Source organism: Tachyglossus aculeatus, chromosome 9, assembly GCF_015852505.1.
Source record: "Tachyglossus aculeatus isolate mTacAcu1 chromosome 9, mTacAcu1.pri, whole genome shotgun sequence".
NCBI classification, from domain to species: domain Eukaryota; kingdom Metazoa; phylum Chordata; class Mammalia; order Monotremata; family Tachyglossidae; genus Tachyglossus; species Tachyglossus aculeatus.
Window position 1 is genome coordinate 12,530,219 of NC_052074.1, and position 19,227 is coordinate 12,549,445.

General features: G+C 37.2%; 1 protein-coding gene across 4 annotated transcripts in view; it reads left to right on the forward strand.

Moving 5' to 3' along the window:
* Positions 1–19,227, forward strand: part of MEIS1 (Meis homeobox 1) — a 146,637-nt gene that overhangs the window by 122,113 nt on the left and 5,297 nt on the right. For all 4 annotated transcript variants that reach the window (XM_038751203.1, XM_038751205.1, XM_038751206.1 and 1 more), the window contains exon 9: positions 283–359. In XM_038751203.1, the coding sequence (XP_038607131.1) occupies positions 283–359 (77 nt within the window). The remainder of the gene's footprint in view (positions 1–282; positions 360–19,227) is intronic.

Here is a 19,227-nt window from a genome sequence, read left to right on the forward strand (position 1 = left end):
CAAGTATAAACTTATTGTTATTGCAACAAATAAAACCCTTAGGTAGAAACTCAGTATCTAGGTACTGCAAGTATCCTAAATAGCTATTTATACACTTCACTAATCTTTGTAATTGGCTTGTCTTTTACTGCCATTAATTAGATGATGTAGTATTCCATTAATAATTATAAAAGTAACACACCTCAGCATTTTTACTTTTAATTACAGACTTGGCCAGGCTCTTAGGTTACTGAGAAAAGTGGTCCAAATTTTCTAAGAGTTTTATATTTTCATATCTTTCAGCATCCTTACCCTTCCGAAGAACAGAAAAAGCAGTTGGCACAAGACACGGGACTCACCATACTTCAAGTGAACAATTGGTAAGTAATTTGACTTGGTGTTTACATACAATCAGTATTCCAGCCTCTGGCAACCTGCAACTAATGATTTGCATTAAGAAGACACACCCAGCTGTTGCCTTTTTTCCCTGGTGGTTTGTTGATGCAAAAGTGATATTGTATGTAGGTTGTTTTCATAGGTAGGAAGGAATAATTGTCGTGGGGCAGCTAGCGTGGCCGCTTGTCCTATTTTCAGCTGAACTGTCCTAAGTTCAGAGTGTGTGTGTGTGTGTGTGTTTGTGTTGAGTGGGTTGTCGCTCATTCTTGAGCTTGAGCTTCTGGCTGTTCCCACCCAAACTACAACTAACAGCCATATTTTGGTATCAATTAACATTTTCTCAACCTACATTAATCATATTCTGAAATATTTCCTTTCCCCTAGACCACCGGAAAGTCAACTTAAAGTATTTTTTTCAGTTGGGTTTTTTTTCTGCTTTCTCCAATTCACCACAATTTATATCAGCCGTGTTCCATTTTCTTGCTCAACGGAATTCAGTTAGATTCTTTCAGCTTCTTTGAAATTATGTCCAAAGAGAATCTGTTTCTTCTCCCATTGGTGTATTGAAAAGGTCAAAATTCTTTCTATTTTCCATCAGTGGTGTTCCTTGTTATCTTGAAGGTAGTGCTTAAGTTGCTATTTTTAGTGACTGAAGTTATATAGCAAGAACCAATCAAAAGGATTCCAACTTAATGAACAAATCTGTGGCAACAAGACTTTGAAAAAGTAAGATTTATAGCCCTCTGTGTATTGAAACTGTCATATAGTGAACCAGAGTAAGTGTCAAATTTGAAAGGTATCAAAATCTAATACCCTCTAAAACTAAGTGTATCTAATTAATTCTTCTAATATTTTTAGATTAGTGTTTATGAGGGGGAAACATTATCCTCTTTGAAGTACAACCTAGAAAAAGGCCCAAAGCAAGCGGAAAGCCATCTGGGAAAAAGGGAGAGGGAGTGCTACTTTGCAGACAAAAGTATTTTTTTCCATTCAATAAGTGTCAGAGATTAATATTACCGCAGCTCTGATTACATGGCCTAATCCATTTTAGTGAATAAATTTGGTCTTGATGTCCATTGCACCTACATTAACAAACCCTTCTCTGTTAGAGAGACTAGGAGCCTATGGGAGAGATTTCAGATATATTAAACCCCATTACAGAAAATGTAATTTCTGTCAATATAATCCCATGTATTCTTCAATTTAGTACTTTAGAGATAACAAGCTACTTACAATATATTTGCCTTTGGAGGATTAATTTATAAAGTGCACTATCTGTGAGACACAGACAAATTCACATAAGCATAGCTTGTAAGGGTTATCAATTTCTGTGACCTTACAGCAGCCTTGGGAGATCAATTTTTTGCAGCCCTTTTAGTTAGTTGGATAAGCAACAAACTGAACGCTCGGTGTATCTAAAATGTGTTTCCAGAAGTAATGCAATTTTTTTTAAGTCTCTATGGACTCTTCCTTTTCAGTCCCATTGAAACCACAATTTGGAATCAGGTATTTTCATTTTTATCCAGGCCACATTTCATGTATCTTCAGAGGCAACACTTTTTCTGCATAAGCAGTTTTTCTTTTGTTTTCTTAAGTTGACTTCTGAATGCATTGTAAAAGTCTTAACAAGTTCCCTGACAATACTCACATTGTGGTGTGGTTTACTCCAATTCAGGAGACAGAAAGCAGGTGGCTATTGACAGATAGTTGTTTCTACAGGTGTAATAGCCTTCTGTTTCTGCTTCTCATTGCTAGCAAATTAATTCCATAAATTTAGCTGCCAAGCATGGTACCTTGACAAAGGAGCAGTTCTGATACTGCCTGGTGTGTGTGATGGAAGATCCTCAAAGTCAGGTGTAAATGAAGGCACCCTCCTTAATGTTAAGAAAACTGTGAGCAGAAATTTCCAGAGCATTCAGAAAATTTGTAATTTCATCCAATCATTAATCTTAAATCAAGATAGTTATCTCTCTTTTCTATGTCATGCTCTACCACAGTTGGAGCTCAGTAAATATTGTTGACTGACTAATTTTGTTATTTGAAAGTAGGTACAGATGAAGGATCTCATTTAGGTGCATGATTTCCAAGAGTCATGGTCTAATGGAAAATTTTATTAAATAACTTTTAAAGCATAAGTAGATATTATTCTCTATATCACCAAGGTCTGTTCTTTAAGGGTTTTATCATTGGAGACATTAACTTCATTTTGATCAAAGCAAACCTAATCATTCATATAACTGGAAGTATTTGTTACAGATTTTTGTAAATGGAAGAACTAAATGTATTGGTGCATGTGAGACTTTTGGATGGTTGAGCTCTTGTGCTTTGACAACTGTTTCATAGAATTACAGCTAAATTGCTAGTGGCTGGGAGTTTCCTCTGTGATTTCAAGTTATAGAATAGGTCAAGAGTATTTGTCAATCATGTTTGTTGAAACAGTGACATTCCAGTACTTGATTTGGCTTATTATTAAAGGACAGTGATGCTAAAATGAAAGAATCCAAAAGGGATCTTAAAGAGATTGACGATGTGACAGAAATCAGAAACTGTGATACATTCACTTACTAAAATAGAAGCAATCTTTCTCTTTCCTAAATTAGAGGGAAAAATCTTATTTATTTGGTAGGGATTACCCCAGAATGGATCTCCAATTCCTTTCTTCTGGAGGTGGCTACTATATCAATTTAAGATTTGTCTGCATTTCTTCAATTTATTCTCATGTCATTCGGTAGCAACAACTTTCTAAAATCTCTGCCTTCACTTTTAGATTTTTCAAAACTTGTTAACCCACATGTACATTTTGGTATTAGTGATGAGTCACTGTAAATCACTGTTGTAGAGATTAAATAAAATGCTGAAGGGCAGGCGGGGTGTAGATCAGTCAAGAATTATTGGCAGCCACATAACAAACGAGAATACACAAGTGCCTGAAAAACATTACTCTGGTGATAAGCCCTGAGAAGAGATGTTGGATTTCCTGATGGAACTGCTGCATACACTCATAAGACATTCTTCAGCTTCATCATTCAGTATATTTAAGGACTTTTTAAAGTTTACAGAAGAAAGAAGGTTTCTTTGTTGTTGTTGAGCTGGTTAAAAAATTGAATCAAATATGGACTCTGGTATATGTTTAAATTTGGTGTCAAAGAGAAATTGGTTTACTGCTCTTTTACTTTCCTCATGGCAACTGGACCAATAGGAGAAAGAAAATGAATCCAAAGAAGATTTTTCTTCTCTATTCATATTCCATGATGCCTCTGGGGATGCAGCTCTCATATGCCATTGGTTTTCGAAATGATCAAGTTCCTGAATGAGATTCTAAAATTGATTAGAGAGAATAGGTATTTTAGGTCAAGTTCACCCTGGCAAAATGAAGAATAAAATTGAAGCAATTGTCCTAATAATGTTTCAGGCCAAAAATATGTTTTCAGCTGAAATATTCAAATAGTTGAAACTAAACTGTGTTATGAAAAGGTGCCGCCATATAGTGTGACAGCTTTATAACTCTCATTTTTTTTCTTGTTGTGCAATTAGAGTACCTCCGTCTCCTCTAGACTGTATGCTCCTTGTGGGCAAAGAGCATATGTACCAATTCTCTCCCGAGCACGTAATTCAATGCTCTGCACACAGTAAGCAGTCAATAAGTACTATTGATTGATTGATTGACCAATTTCTCCTGAAACGTAGGGCTTAAGGAAAACCTGTGCTGTACAGCTTCACTTATTATCCCAAACGTTATGCCGCATGCAACCGTTTCTTCTGATACCATCTTGTGCCACACCTAAGCAGATGCAGGTCAGCAGAAGAAAATTCCTTAATTTTGCCACTGGGGACTATCCAGTATGCCTGAAATGAGCTTTCTTGGCAAAACTGGGTATACCTTACTGTTTTATGGCTTGAGTCACAGCACCCTTTATAGTTTTGATTTAAATTTTTTGATTGAATGATTTTTTTGGAGGTGTGCCTTTAATGTAACGAGAAAAAGCCAAACTATCCCCCTATCCCTCCAGTAGCAGCTAATAGTGCATTTCCCAGTGCCTTCTCCATTACCCATTGCAGTTGGACATTAACCATAAAAAAGGCCCTTATGTATTTTGCTACAAGAAACATGACATAGAAAGAGCTGATAGGATGTTCTTCTTTTGTGATTAAAATATTCTGCTCTATGATTGAGACATACCGAAAGTGAAACATTGTCATTTATCCCAGAAAAGTATTAGTACAGGGTTTATTGTACAATTTTTCCAGTTCACCTCTTCTGAGGAAAAACCCTCTCCCATTAAGAAACTGTTCTTAAAATAACCATTTCTTTATTCTTTCAATAGGCAATGTGGGCTCTAAATGGTGAGGTATGTGGTGTGTGTGATATAGTCTCTGTGTAGCAAGAGAATATTTCTCTTTTCCTTTCTCCTTAAATTCGTATATCTTACCATCCATGGGCATATTTTACGTAACAATTCCATCCGTACAGTTTATGATTTAAGACTGAAAAGCGAGTGTTGCTTGCCATTTACTACCAGGAAAATAGTGTGTTTTCCTTGGAGATTCTAAGCCTCTGCCAGGTAAAATAGTAAACTTGTCTTAAGAAAATAGAATCCCTTTTATTTTAGTAACAACTCAAAGCTGTAAAGGTCAAGTTGCTCTTTGACTCATTGTAATCATTTCACACATGTTTTATGCATAATCAAAGATCTAGTAAATGTAGGTGCTTAGTTGTTAACATATTCACAAATTGTCTCTTCAATGTCCATATTCTAAAATCAATCCAAGCATCATTGGATTTCAGAGAATTGTTCTACTTTAGCTTCCCAACATAATTTAATAATACATTTACAGATGTTGCTTAAACATTAGCAATATATTGTTTTATCAATATTCGTGACCAGATGTAGAAAAGAATATATTTCCTTATAGGAAGTTCTGCATTTTAATTCTGTTGCTATTTGGAAGTAAAAGTAAAATAAAAGACATATGGTCAGTTTTCTTGGCTTTAATTTCCCAGAAAGAGGGAAAACCAAAAATATAAATGCCATTGAGCAGGTGGTTATAATTTTTGAACTTTTCAGACTATAATTATAACAAGTTAACCTTCCAAGCTGAACAATGAAACATCAGGTGCAGTATTAAAATATTAAAAAGATACCTAATTTAAAGCCCCCTACAACAGAGTTTTAAAACATTTTTGTTTTTATTGACTTAGCTAATTGTTCTACTTTTCTCCTTGAATCTCAATTATAATAATAATATTATGTTTATAGTCTCATTCTGTGCTTAGATTACAGCAATCAGTAATGTGCACTAGATAAAATGCCACCTAGCTACTCAAACGAAAATATTGAAATCAGTCAAAAAATGTTTAGCTTGCATATTGCCTGAGACAGTCCTGGAGAATTGCCAGACAACCAAGGTATTATTAGAAAAACTGAGCAAATAGCTCACAGGGAGTAGAGCTATGAATTTTGAAACCATCAGGTATTGTCATGTCAGAGGATCTTAGGAGTTCATCATTGACATTGCTTTTCTCTGCATATTTGAAAATTTCCAGCAATTGATTCTCTTTGAAAATCACATATAGCCAGCTAATTGTACTTTGCTCTTGTTTTTTGTTTGTTTTTGTTTTGTAGCAAATTTATCCATGGATTTTGCTCATGGGATGATGTCATTAATAAACATATGCCAATTTCTTATGAAGATGGTAGATGCTTACATGCAACACTCCATGTAGGTCCTGGAATCTCTGCTTACTAGCTGGGACCTTATTCTTAAATTGTTGGGGGGAGATCATGGGAACAAATCAGGACCTTCTAATCAAGGAAACACTTTTTGGCAAAATTTTTGTACAATGTAATTTTCTTGGTCCTACAACCTGTACTTTAAGCCGTTTTAGAGCTCTTAATTGAAACAAAATAAATTACAAACTCTTACAGGGGAAGTATATACCTCTGATGTAGGGTTTTCTTGGGGAACCATGATGATGGTATTTGTTAAGTGCTTACTATGTACCAGGCACTGCACTAAACGCTGGGGTGGGTACAAGAAAATCGAGTTGGACACAGTCCCTATCCCATGTGGGACTCACAAGGTTCTATCTTTCCCAACTCTGGAGACTCGATCAGAGTTGAGTCAAAGAGGCAAATGACTGATTGAGTTATTATTATTATTATTACTATTACTACTACTAATAATAATAATGGTATTTGTTAAGTGCTTACTATGTGCCAAGCACTGTTCTAAACACTGGGGTAGATATAAGTAAATTAGGTTGGACACGGTCTCTGTCCCACATAGAGCTCACTCTCTTAATCCCCATTTTAAAGATGAGGTAACTGAGGCCCAGAGAAATTAAGTGACTTGACTAAGGTCATACAGCAGACAAGTGGTGTTGGAATTAGAACCCTGGTCCTTCTGACTCCTAGCCCCATGCTCTACCCATTAAGTCATTTAGGCCATTGATTTTCTAAATAACATATATTTCAGAAGTACATTCTCTTTTGAGTCAATAGATACATGAGGTGATATAGATAATAATAATAATGGTATTTGTTAAGCGCTTACTATGTGCAAAGCACTGTTCTAGTTAGGAATAATAAATAATAATTGGGTATAGGTTGTTAAAATTATTCCATTAATTCAGATATTTCTGTTCAGAGAATGGAAAAGACGAACCCAGGCTGTGGAAGTCAAATTTGAATTTGCTTTTCTTGGTCAGAGAGGATAGTTGGACAGGGAAGACAATAGTGGCTGACTGATGGTCCTATTATAACTTTGATAATATTTCCCTTTTAAGTCTCAAGCAGTTAATACAGTTGGCAAACAGAATATAGAGCATCATGTGATGGGGGCTGGGGAAAGAATCTCCAAGTGAGAAAAGAAGGAATGGTAACCATAATGTTATAACATAATAACTTAATGATCTCTGTCCAATACTAACGTATCAGGCCTGCCACAAGTGGGAAAAAGTCATATTTAAGGGCTGAGAACAGCACAGAAAGGAATTACATTTTTCAGTAATTTTGTCCGTTTGAAACAAGCAAATCTATGACTTAAATTTATTTCACCCAGCAATGATTTATCACTAAACATGAAAAACGTATGCTTTGTCATTGTAAAGTTTTTAATAAAGATAAATCAACAGTTCCTTTAGCTGTATGCTGTGTGCTGGAGACAATGTTTATATGTACTGAGAGCATGACAGATAATGGACTTGGTATTTCCAAAGTTATTGTGCAGCAAAATTTGTTTTTTCCCCAGGCATTCAATCTCCTGCTACAGTAATTTTGTACCTGACAAACTTTTTAGTGGATGCATTAATAATCTATAACTAATGGGATGTCAGATGTCAGTAAGATAAGATTAAAAGACTGTTTAAACATTATCTTGTTGCTCCTTTTTGAGCATTTTATAGGTCAGAAAAATAACTTTTTGGTTTTTTTTTAATGTGGTTTGTTGCCAAGGATATAAGAAAGAACTGTATTAACAGAACCCTTACATGCAGAAGCGTATTTGTGTCTGTCTAAATAGACTTCTGATCGTTCAAGATGGAAATGTTTTTTTTTTTTTTCTTTTAAGAAATGTTGTAAGGAGAACTGAAGCTTTTGCAGAGTGGGGGAAGGGGAAGCTTTAAAAGTGTGTAGTTTCCCAGCAAGTCAGGTTTAGGTCTACTCTTGTCAAATCTGTCTTAAGAGTGTTTACATATAGTTTCCCGTTCTGGTATTTTGTACGTGCACAGACCTGATCTCCACCTATTTTGTGTCAACAGTTGCTGAGATGGGTGTATAGTGATTAACCATTGAGAACTGAGGCACCGACAAGCTGAGAACTGTGCCCTCAGAGACCCCCTCTCTCTCTCACTTACATCATAAACTTGCTCCAGGCTGCGCCTACATAAAACAAACTGCATTTTTGAGTGGTTAAAAAGTCATTCTGAAATATTAAAAATGGGGCAAATGTTGCCTCCTTGTTGGCTGAAACAATTTTCTCTTTTCAAAAATGAAACAGAGCCAGAGCCGTAGGGAAGGAAGTGCTTTTAGGGCCCACATTGTGCCGAGTCTGGTCTTTAAACGACCTGGTGAAAATGATGGATGGCTTTTCTGTAGCAGGTTAGGTGGTTTTTTTTTTTTTCCAAGGGAGTGCGATACCATCTCTTAAATACCAACTTTGTAACCTTAAAACCTAGCAGTTTCTAAGTCTATTTTACATGCACTGGAATATAATGATTTGATGTTCAATAGAGAGTAGCAATTACAATCTAGACATGTTAATTTGCCTCCAGATTTTAATTTCACCATTAAGAGGTCGCTTGCACTTTTGTGTGAGGCCCAAGAGTATTTCATTTCACTAAATAGATGCCATTTCTAACAGAAGAACTGTTGTAAGCTTTTCATCTTTTTAAATTTTGGAGTTAGTTAGCCTGTCTTTCCTTTCTGAATTCCTCATCTTCCAAAGGAAAAATTACTAAGGAAGGAAATATCTCAAAAATATTGGGGCTCATCTTACCAATAAGGAAAGAGAAAAGTGTTCATCTTTTTGAGGTAAAATATGTAATAACTCTTTGGTATACATAAATCACTAGCCAATGAAGTAATAGATCTTTAGTAGCCTCAAAGAAATACAACTTTCAAAACTGGAAGTCTCAGTGGTGGGATAGATCAAGACAGTATTGATTTTGTTTTAAAAAATCGGTGTTTTCCAAGCTTAGGGTAGGACAGTTGGGGGGAAAAAACAAACAAATTTTAAACAGGATTTAAAAAACAACAAGCTAATTAGCATTATTTGGTCTATTCTGCTTAAGGTCACTATTTACAGATTTAGAATAACTTGATGGTGCTCTAAGTGTGTTGTAGGATGGCTATTTGCTATTTGGTTGGAGGTAAGTTAATAGACTCCTGCTAATAATAACAGTTAATTATCCTTATGGTATTTATTAAGTGCTTATGTGTCAAGAGCTGTACTGAGCACTGGGGTAAGTACAAAATAGATTGGTCACAGTCCCTGGCCGATATGGGGTTCACAGTATAAGTAGGAGGATGCAGGATTTAATCCCCATTTCCCAATTGAGGAAACTGAGGCAGAGAGAAGTTAAATAATAATGATGGCATTTATTAAGCGCTTACTATGTGTAAAGCACTGTTCTAAGCGCTGAGCACTCTGCTAAGCACTGACTTGCCCAAGATCACAGAGCAGGAAAGAAGCCGAGCTGGGATTGGAGCCCAGGTCCTCTGATTCATTCATTCAGTCAGGCAGTCGTATTTATTGAGTGCTTACTGTGTGCAGAGCACTGTTCTAAGCGCTTGGGAAGTACAAGTTGGCAACATATAGAGACGGTCCCTACCCAACAACGGGCTCACAGTCTAGAGGGGGGAGACAGACAACAAAACAAAACATGTGGACAGGTGTCAAGTCATCAGAATAAATCCCAGGCCCATGTTGCTTCTCTGATTCCTGTCAATTAGATCTGTTGACTCACATCAGCAGGACCACCATGACCACTGGACATTTTTGTAATAATAATAATAATAATGGCATTTATTAAACGCTTACTATGTGCAAAGCACTGTTCTAAGTGCTGGGGAGGCTACAAAGTGACCAGGTTGTCCCAAGGAGGGCTCACAGTCAATCCCCCATTTTACAGATGAGGTAACTGAGGCACAGAGAAGTTAAGTGACTTGCCCAGAGTCACACACCTGACAACTGGCAGAGTCAGAATTTGAACCCATGACCACTGACTCCAAAGCCCATACTAGAGTTGAAGAACATACTTCTATTCCTAGGGCAAGGTTAGAATCTTGGATTGCAGGGGACTGATCACAGTTACCCCCAGCTAAATTAATCATTGTATTTATTGAGCGCTTGCTGTGCACTATACCAAGCACTTGGGAGAGTACAATATAACAACATAACAGAGTCGATAGATGCATTTCCCACCCACAATGAGGTTACAGTCTAGCGGGGAGCTTAAAGTCTACTTTAAGATTCAGTCCCGAGACGAAAGCAGAGTGTACTGCTCTAGTGCCTTGCACATAAGTGCTTCCCTTCAAGGCCCTACTGAGAGCTCATCTCCTCCAGGAAGCCTTCCCAGACTGAGCCCCTTCCTTCCTCTTCCCCTCATCCCCCTCTCCATCCCCCGCATCTTACCTCCTTCCCTTCCCCAAAGCACCTGTATATATGTATATATGTTTGTACATATTTATTACTCTATTTATTTATTTTACTTGTACCTATCTATTCTATTTATTTTATTTTGTTAGTATGTTTGGTTTTGTTCTCTGTCTCCCCCTTCTAGACTGTGAGCCCACTGTTGGGTAGGGACTGTCTCTATATGTTGGCATCTTGTACTTCCCAAGCGCTTAGTACAGTGCTCTGCACACAGTAAGCGCTCAATAAATATGATTGATTGATTGCTTAATAAATGCCATTATTATTATTATTATTATTATTATTTAAATACCAACCGAGTCATTAAGGCCACTGAGAAATCAAGTATTTTTATGGTGAAACTAGCAGAAGTAACCAGATGGGACTTTGTCCCTGAAACCTCCCTGCTCTTGACTCTCTTCTGGCTCTGTGTCTGCTTCCACATTTCTCCCTCAGAACTCCTGCTGCAGTCTCTGCTCCTGCGCTCCCTCACCGCAGACTCTCCCGACAAGGCAGCCAGCTTTGCTGCTCTTCAGACTCCTTGGCACAGGCCCTCCTGTCTCCTTCCTCCTGGACTCTGTTCCTGTTTGTCTGCTCTGTTTTTTGGTTTTTTTTTATGGCATTTATTAAGCACTAACTATGTGCAAAGCACTTTTCTAAGCGCTGGAGAGGTTACAAGGTGATCTCAGGCTGTCCCACGCGGGGTTCACAGTCTTAATCCCCATTTTACAGATGAGGTAACTGAGGCACAGAGAAGTTAAGTGACTTGCCCAAAGTCACACAGCTGACAAGTGGCGGAGCCGGGTTTTGAACCCATGACCTCTGACTCCAAAGCCCCTGCTCTTTCCACTGAGCCACACTGCTTCTCTGTGTCACAGCTCTCCTAGACAGAGAAAATGTGTACTCTGTATACATTTAGATAGTTTTAGGTTTGAATCCACCAGTAATGAGTAAGCTCTTTGTGTGCAGGGGATGTTTCATGCTCTCATAATATTTTTCCCAGCACCTACCATTGGGTGCTCAATAAATACCATGACTTACACTAACTAGCATCATAGGACACAGAAAAACCTCAAGAAATCATCTTGAAGTCTAGTGTGAAGACTGTGTCCAACCCAACTTGCTTGTATTCACCCCAGTACTTAATACAGTGCCTGGCACATAGTAAGTGCTTAACAAATACCATAGTTGTTATTATTATTATTAATTATTCTGATTCCATGCAAAGACAACAACATCTGGGATTCCTAACAGTCTCCCAACAAAACCACCAGCCACGTCCAAGATTAGCTATGTTCAAAACGGATGCAATTTTGGACAAATGTGCTTCTAAGTTTTAAAAATCACTGACAGCATGCACCTACTAGGACAGATTTTGCCTCTTGATGCATGGAGTTGCCTTTACTTTTTCTTTGTAATGGTACTTGTTAAGCACTTACTATGTCCCACATAGGGCTCACAGTATTAATCTCCATTTTACAGATGAGGTAACAGGCACAGAGAAGTGAAATGACTTGCCCAGGGTCACACAGCAGACAAGTGGCAGAGCTGGGATGAGAACGAAGGTCCTTCTGGCTCCCAGGCATGTGCTCTATCCAATTCTTCCCAAATTTCAGAGGAGGTTCCTGCTTCTTTGAGTTTATCTTCATGCTGAAGTTTTAATTCCCCACTGATTGGTTACAAGATGTCTAAGAATGGTTTGCTTCTTGCTAGGGAGTGAGGGAAGGAGGAAATAGACACTTTGACAAGGATCATTTTTATATCCTTTTTGGATAAACGGTAAGAAATTTATGGAACGTGATATTTATTCCTAGTGGAAAAGTGAATGATTTACTTTCAAGTGAAAAGTGATATCTATTTCAGTCAGTCATTTGATCATATTTATTGAGCACTTACTGTGTGCAGAGACTATACTAAGCGTTGGGAGAGTACAATACAACAATAAACAGTCATATTCCCTGCCCACAAATTTGAAGGGCCCTTTATGAGTTACGACCTTGTATTAGTGTGAGGGTTTTCCAGGCAAGTAGATGTAAACTACTAATAGTAGATGTAGAAGCAGCATGGCTTAGTGGGAAGAGCACGGGCTTGGGAGTCAGAGGTCGTGGGTTCCAATCCCGGCTCCACCGCTTGTCAGCTGTGTGACCTTGGGCAAGTCACTCAACCTCTCTGGGCCTCAGTCACCTCATCTGTAAAATGGGGATTAAGACTGTGAGCCCCACGCGGGACAATCTGATCACCTTATATCCACCCCAGCGCCTAGAACAGTGCTTGGCACATAGTAAGCGCTTAACAAATACCGTCATTATTATTATTAAACTCCTCTGTAAGAGTGTAAACTCTTAAAGGGCAGGGATCATGTTTACCAACTGTTTTGGACTCTCCCAAATGTTTAGTCCAGTGGTATACGTACACAAAGTAAGAACTCATTGATTGATTGATGGCTTTGTACTAGTGTAGGGACTTTCAGTGGGCTAGATGTTTCTGTACTATCCTTCACCATTCATTCATTGTCATATTTATTGAGCACTTACTGTGTGCAGAGCACTGTGGTAAGCACTTGGGAAAGTACAATACAACAATAAACTGTGGCATTCCCTTTTAGACTGTGAGCCCACTGTTGGGTAGGGACTGTCTCTATATGTTGCCAACTTATACTTCCCAAGCGCTTAGTACAGTGCTCTGCACACAGTAAGCACTCAATAAATATGATTGATTGATTGATTGATTCCCTGACCACAATGAGCTTACAGTCTAGAGGTGGGGAGACAGACGTCAATACAAATAAATGAAATTACAAATATGTACATAAGTGCTGTGGGGCTGGGAGGGGCGAACAGCAAAGGGAGCAAGTCAGAGCAATTCAGAAGGGAGTGGGAGATGAGGAAAAGTGCACTGCAGAATATTTTGAGAAATACAGGCCTGGAAGTTAGAGGACCTGGGTTCTACTCCCGCTCTGACACTTGACTGCTTTGTAACTTTGGTCTTCACAACTTCTCTATGCCTCAGTTTCCTCATCTGTAAAATGGGGATTAAGACCGTGAACCTCATGTGGGACAGGGACCGTGTCCATCTTGATTATCTTGTATCTATCTAGTGCTTAGAAAAGTGCTTCACACATAGTAAGTAAATGCTTGACACATAGTAAATATTTAATAAATACCATAAAAAAGAGTATGATTTTTAAAATCTCATCATAATGTTTAGTCCAGGGAATAAATTGAGTCTCTTGGAAAGTCTTGAATTCATAGTGAAAAGAACTTTCTTTTGTTTCAAAAAACCTTTTCAGGAATGTGCAAGAAATACATATATCAAGTAATTATATATATTTAAAATGTTGTATAAGCCAAAATGCAAACAGCACATGGATTTTGTTAATATTTTATCTTGCACCACATTTGTCAATTATTTTTTTATCAGTTATTTTAAAAATTTTACACATAGTTAATTTTCTCAACTGTCTTACACAACTCCAGCTCTCTCTATAGTTCTGTGATAAATATTTCATTACTGTCAGAGAAATAAAGCTGAGCTTCAAGAGAAACCTTCTGATACCTCTGATTGATGAATTTGCTGTGATTTGAGTAGATTCCAATTTTATATTTCTAATGTGGGTGAATAACGGAGAATATATTTTCTTTCCCATCTTTCCTTTTTTCTCCTCTTCTTCCCTCTGTTAGAGCATTGATGATAATATATTGCAGTCCTGGAAGTGGCTTCATTTGGAGGAGGATGAAAAACCATAAAAGTTGCCAAAATATGATTTCACAAGCATTGACTTGAGATCGAGTCAACTTTTTTGAGTGTCTTGAAATCTTATTTCACAAAGAAAGGGAGTGGAGAGCTTTGATGGCTGATGGTTTCTATTTATGGACCATTAAGTTCAATAACTAACTTCAAGATAAAATGTCTTTAATAAGTTCAGCCTTACTTCCTTTTGGAAGTTTACTTCTCATCTGTGTGTGTAAAGGTAATAGTTGTTAGGGAGAGATTTAGTCCTTTTCCTGGAAAAATTCAGTAGGGTCTACTTGTTTAAAAGGTAGGTTGACAGTTATGTTTTAAGGTTAGTGTGGCTCACAGAAATTTTGAACTTAAATAAAAGTCGCAATAGATTTTTCTACCAGTATGCCTATTTCTCCAAAGATGCTGGTAAAGTTGGGATGATTCATACCAGGCATAAGCAGAAATGTTCATGGAGGGGGAAAAAGTAAAATTAATTAATTCTCACTGGTAAAATTCTATATTGTTTAAATTTTGTTGAGACTCAGTTCGAGAATTTGACATTCTTCAGACTAAATTAGAATTAAAATAGAATGATCCCACTATCTGATTTTACTAGTCTCAAGAATATTATTTGCTGGATTTGTCAGTGACAAAATTTGAGAAAGCAGTATTTTGTGGGTAAGATAAGATTAATGCTAATTTATTTTCACTGTTATTTGTGCATGGTTATAGACATGAATATGTGTAACAATGATCATCAAGGGAAACTATAACCGATACATTTTGTGAGAAGTGAAATGCGGTATACACAGAAGACGGTTTTTAACAATAGTGTTTCCTGCCATTTTGTGGAAATAATGTGTTTTCTTATAGTTCATAAGACTGCAGTCAGAAGGAATGCTAGAATATGTTTCAGAATGATTGAAGCGGAGTGCTTTTCTACACTTAATAGCACTACTCCCGATATAAGCCCCCGGCCTCCAACCCTACACCGCTCTCTAGTGTGAAATTGACAAGGAACAGTATGACTTCTGCTGCGGACCTAGAGATTGGGAATGTTGTGAAAATGTTTAGGATCTTTTTGTTGTTGCTGTTGTGGAGGGTTGCTAGTCCAGAAAAGCACAGATCTACCCTCACTCCAGAAAATTGAATACTGCTTAAAATGAAAACTCAAAAGTCTTTAACTTTTTGCTACATTTATCAGCAGAAGTGACTTGAGACATGAGAAGGATGTGGTCGCAAGAAAGACCCTAGTTTTATCATCTTCAGATGGCTAGTCTCATAAAAATCGTAGGCAGATTTAAACTGGGGAAGGGCAAAATATACTATTTCTGAAAGTAAGTTTGAATTTGTCACTGTTACCAGTGTTAGAGAAAACTCTATGTGGCGGGAAAAGGAGGAGAAGGGAAAAGAGTGCAGAGAAAGGGCAGATCTATGTGAAAAATGTCACCTGTCCTGAAACATGAAGCTGGGAAAATGTACCTTGTGGCTGGGCTTCTGCAGGTCTGTTAATGCCTTTGAAGATGAAAAATAATCTCCCCCAGCCACCCTCTCCCCTTCTGCAAGGAAACCTAACTTGTGCTTCCCTGTGGGGGTGGTTGAACTAAAGGTCAAAGGGAGATGGCTGCTTCCCGGGGTCTGGTTAAGATCCATGTGACCAAAGTTAGAAAGAACGTGGTAGGAGAAAGAGAGTTAGTGAAAGCCTTGGGTACAGAGGTGGGGGGGCAGAAGGGAGGGGGGCGGGGAGAGAGAGAAATGAAGAAAGCAATCACAATATGCCCAAGGCTTTAGTGGCCAAAATAAATGAGAAAATCAAAACCAAGCATCCTTCCTTTACCCATTCCAGCTAAAGATGTATTTCAAGCCCTTCCCCTGATTCACCTAGAAATAAAATGGTTCTTTTTTTTTTCTTCCCAAACACACCATCTCAGGTCTTGCCCAATTAAAACTCTATATGTGCACGAATAGCCTAGGGAAAAGAAAAGATCTAAGTTGTTCACTTTGGCATAAGGTGAAGTTATAAAACCAACTGATTAGTTCCTCTTCTTTTTCCTTATTTGTTTGTCAAAGGAAGAGAACATGTGGTGTGGTATTATTGAGCGAATGGGAGGAGGAGGGTGGAGAGGAAACATCAGAAAAAATAACAGTAATGCATCCTCTTGTAATTGTGAGTCTTGCACCATTCACCGTCTCTCGCTCTCTAAGAGGCCAGTTCATTTAAATTGTTGGAATTTCATAATTCATTTTTTCCAGACTGTAATTGGAAGTTTTGGTTTTCAAAAAACCTATAACATTCAAAATGGAAAGCAAACTGTGCCACTGTGTAAACAAAGCACAGTTGTAATGGGGCATTTGTAAATGAAGCCTCCTTTTATGGTAGCTTTGACTTGTACTCTGGCGATTCACCCAAGCATCGATCTTCTTTTAGCTTAAAGTTCATACCCTTAGCAACTTTGTCAACAAAACAGACACCATACCTGGCAACTTCTTCAAGGAATACATTCATTAATTTGCAGGCCAAATATACGAGATTTGAGAATATTAAATCTGTAAATGGATTTTATTCTGTCTTTCTGCTTCTTAAAATATAGAGGTCAATGTGGAAACTAAAGGATACTATGGAAAATGGCAGGTGGCAAAGAAATTGTGTGTGTGTGTGTGTGTGTATGTGTGTGTGTGTGTGTGTATAGGTTTATTGCTTTCCCAATGATTATTTTGTTACTTTTGGTGTCTCTGTTAGCTGGTTTGAAAGAGGGTCTTCATATATATTGCACTGCTCTCTTTGGCCTTCCCCTAAAGGAAAATCTTATTTCTGTTCTCATGTTTGAGTTCCATGTGTCACTGAACAGTTTTATTAAGAGTTCTAATATGAAATTAAGAAAAGTAATTCAATCAGCCTTGTTTTCCAGCAAAGCAGGAAGCCTATTAATTTGGTGTGTGTGATTTTTTTTTAATGCATTCATTTAGGTTCACAGAGAGGAAACTTTTAAGGAGGCTTTTTTGAAAATGCACAGTATTTGGAATCTTCTACAATGCTAAGTAAAGCATTTTATTACAAAGGCAGGGAGGATGAGACAAAAGGTTAAAGGGCATTTTGGAAACAAACAGCTGGACCAGTTTATTTAAACAGATACAGGGATGAGGAGCTGACCTCAGTTTGACTCCTAGGGGGAGGAGCAAGAATGTCATTTTATTACTTTGCCCAGAAGGAAAATGTTCTTGTATCTGAATTCACCCTGAAGCCATCCAAACACATATAAGGAAAATACACATGAAACTGTTTAAGGATATAATTTAAAAGTTTCACTGTAAAAAGCAGTAAAAATAGTCAACTGTTCTGAGAGGGAGATGAAACAGGTGATACTGAAGTTTTTAGTTTGTTGATTCACATCAGCAACAAATCATTATCTGCAATATTGGCTTAATCCCTGGTCTTTTTAAAAGGGTTTCCAAAAACTTAATCAAATAGTAATATAAACTCCTCAATGAAGTTGAAGCACATTTGGAAAGTTGGACTATTTGTGGTAATGAGTATTTTTTATTCTTAAGATATTTAGAGGTGCTTTGGGATTTTGAATAAAAGATTTCCCAGTAAATGGCCCAAGAGAAAATGAAGCATTTTAACTGCTTTCTCACTTGAGATGTTCAAGGGAGCATTTTGGAGGGACATTTTAGTTTGTTTTTTCAGGAGGAAAAGGGAGAGTTAATGGCTATTCATGTCACAAGCATTCAGAAATCTGTGTGTCACACAAGGACAGAAGGACAAGGACACATACAAACACACACCACGTCCATCCCCTAATGCCCCAATTACAAAACTGAAAATATTGTACAGACAAATCAGTTGATACAATACACAAAATTCTTTAAACGTAGTAGTAAATAGGTAACATGCAAATCATTACCAAAAGTGTTTATTAAGTACCCACCTGTAGATAGATTGTGTTGAGTGCTGAGTAAAGCAAATTAAACAGTCATGGTCCCTGTCCTCTAGAAGCTTTCAGAGCTTGAACAGTACTACGAATTAGAAGAATGTTTCTTTTCTGTATTATTTCTTAGCCACTATGAAAATTGCTTTTGATATTTGCAGACTATTGATATCAAATAATTTTCTAATTGGTCATGCAGTTAAGACAGCTAATGAAGAAGCAGTCTTTTTTTTTTCATTTTAATTGGTTATTTCACATGGTGTTTGTGCTACACCTGTGCTTATAATGAGAATGGTGAATTAATCTAACCTTCTGCTCACATGATTCCAATTTTCATGGTTTATACAAGATAATGATAAAATGATTTGCAACATGGTTTGTGGTGCTCTGTACTTAAAATATTTTTCCTGGTAGTTTCTGGACATTGGATACAAGAACTATATAATTCAAACCATGAATAAAATAGTTCATAACCTCAACAGATTAAATTTTAGTTAAGCTTTATTGTTTTTAATTGCTGTTAGAAACGAAGGAACGCTAAAAGATGCAGGCTATCGAGAAACGTATGCTACTGTGTTGTAGGCATCTCTGCTTTAAGAAGCACGTGTCCAAAACCCATGTAATTGCTCTGTATGTATGTGCCATGCTCTTCCATGAAATTGGCAGATTATGACTAGTAGCAATTCAGACTGAAATTCATATTGGACTATTGTGATACCTTTAATTATTAATGGAACATCATTTCTCTTTTTTTCATTGTATATTTTTATGGGCTGCTCATTTTTGATGTATTCAAAGCTGTGTTCAAGATCCAAAGCAATTTACTATTTTCCAGCATACTGTATTTTGCCCCTATTCAATATTCGGTTTCTCATTCTTAGCCCTTAAGCATTCTGAAACTATCTGAAGAGTTAAAATGTCACAGTTATGATTTGTAGCTACCACATTTTAACCACTTTTTATTTTCAGGAACCAGTCATTTTTTTTCTTTTGATTTAATAATTATACCTTAACAAGATGTTTGTTATAAATTTTCAGGCCTAGCTGGAGAAAGCAGAATTATAAG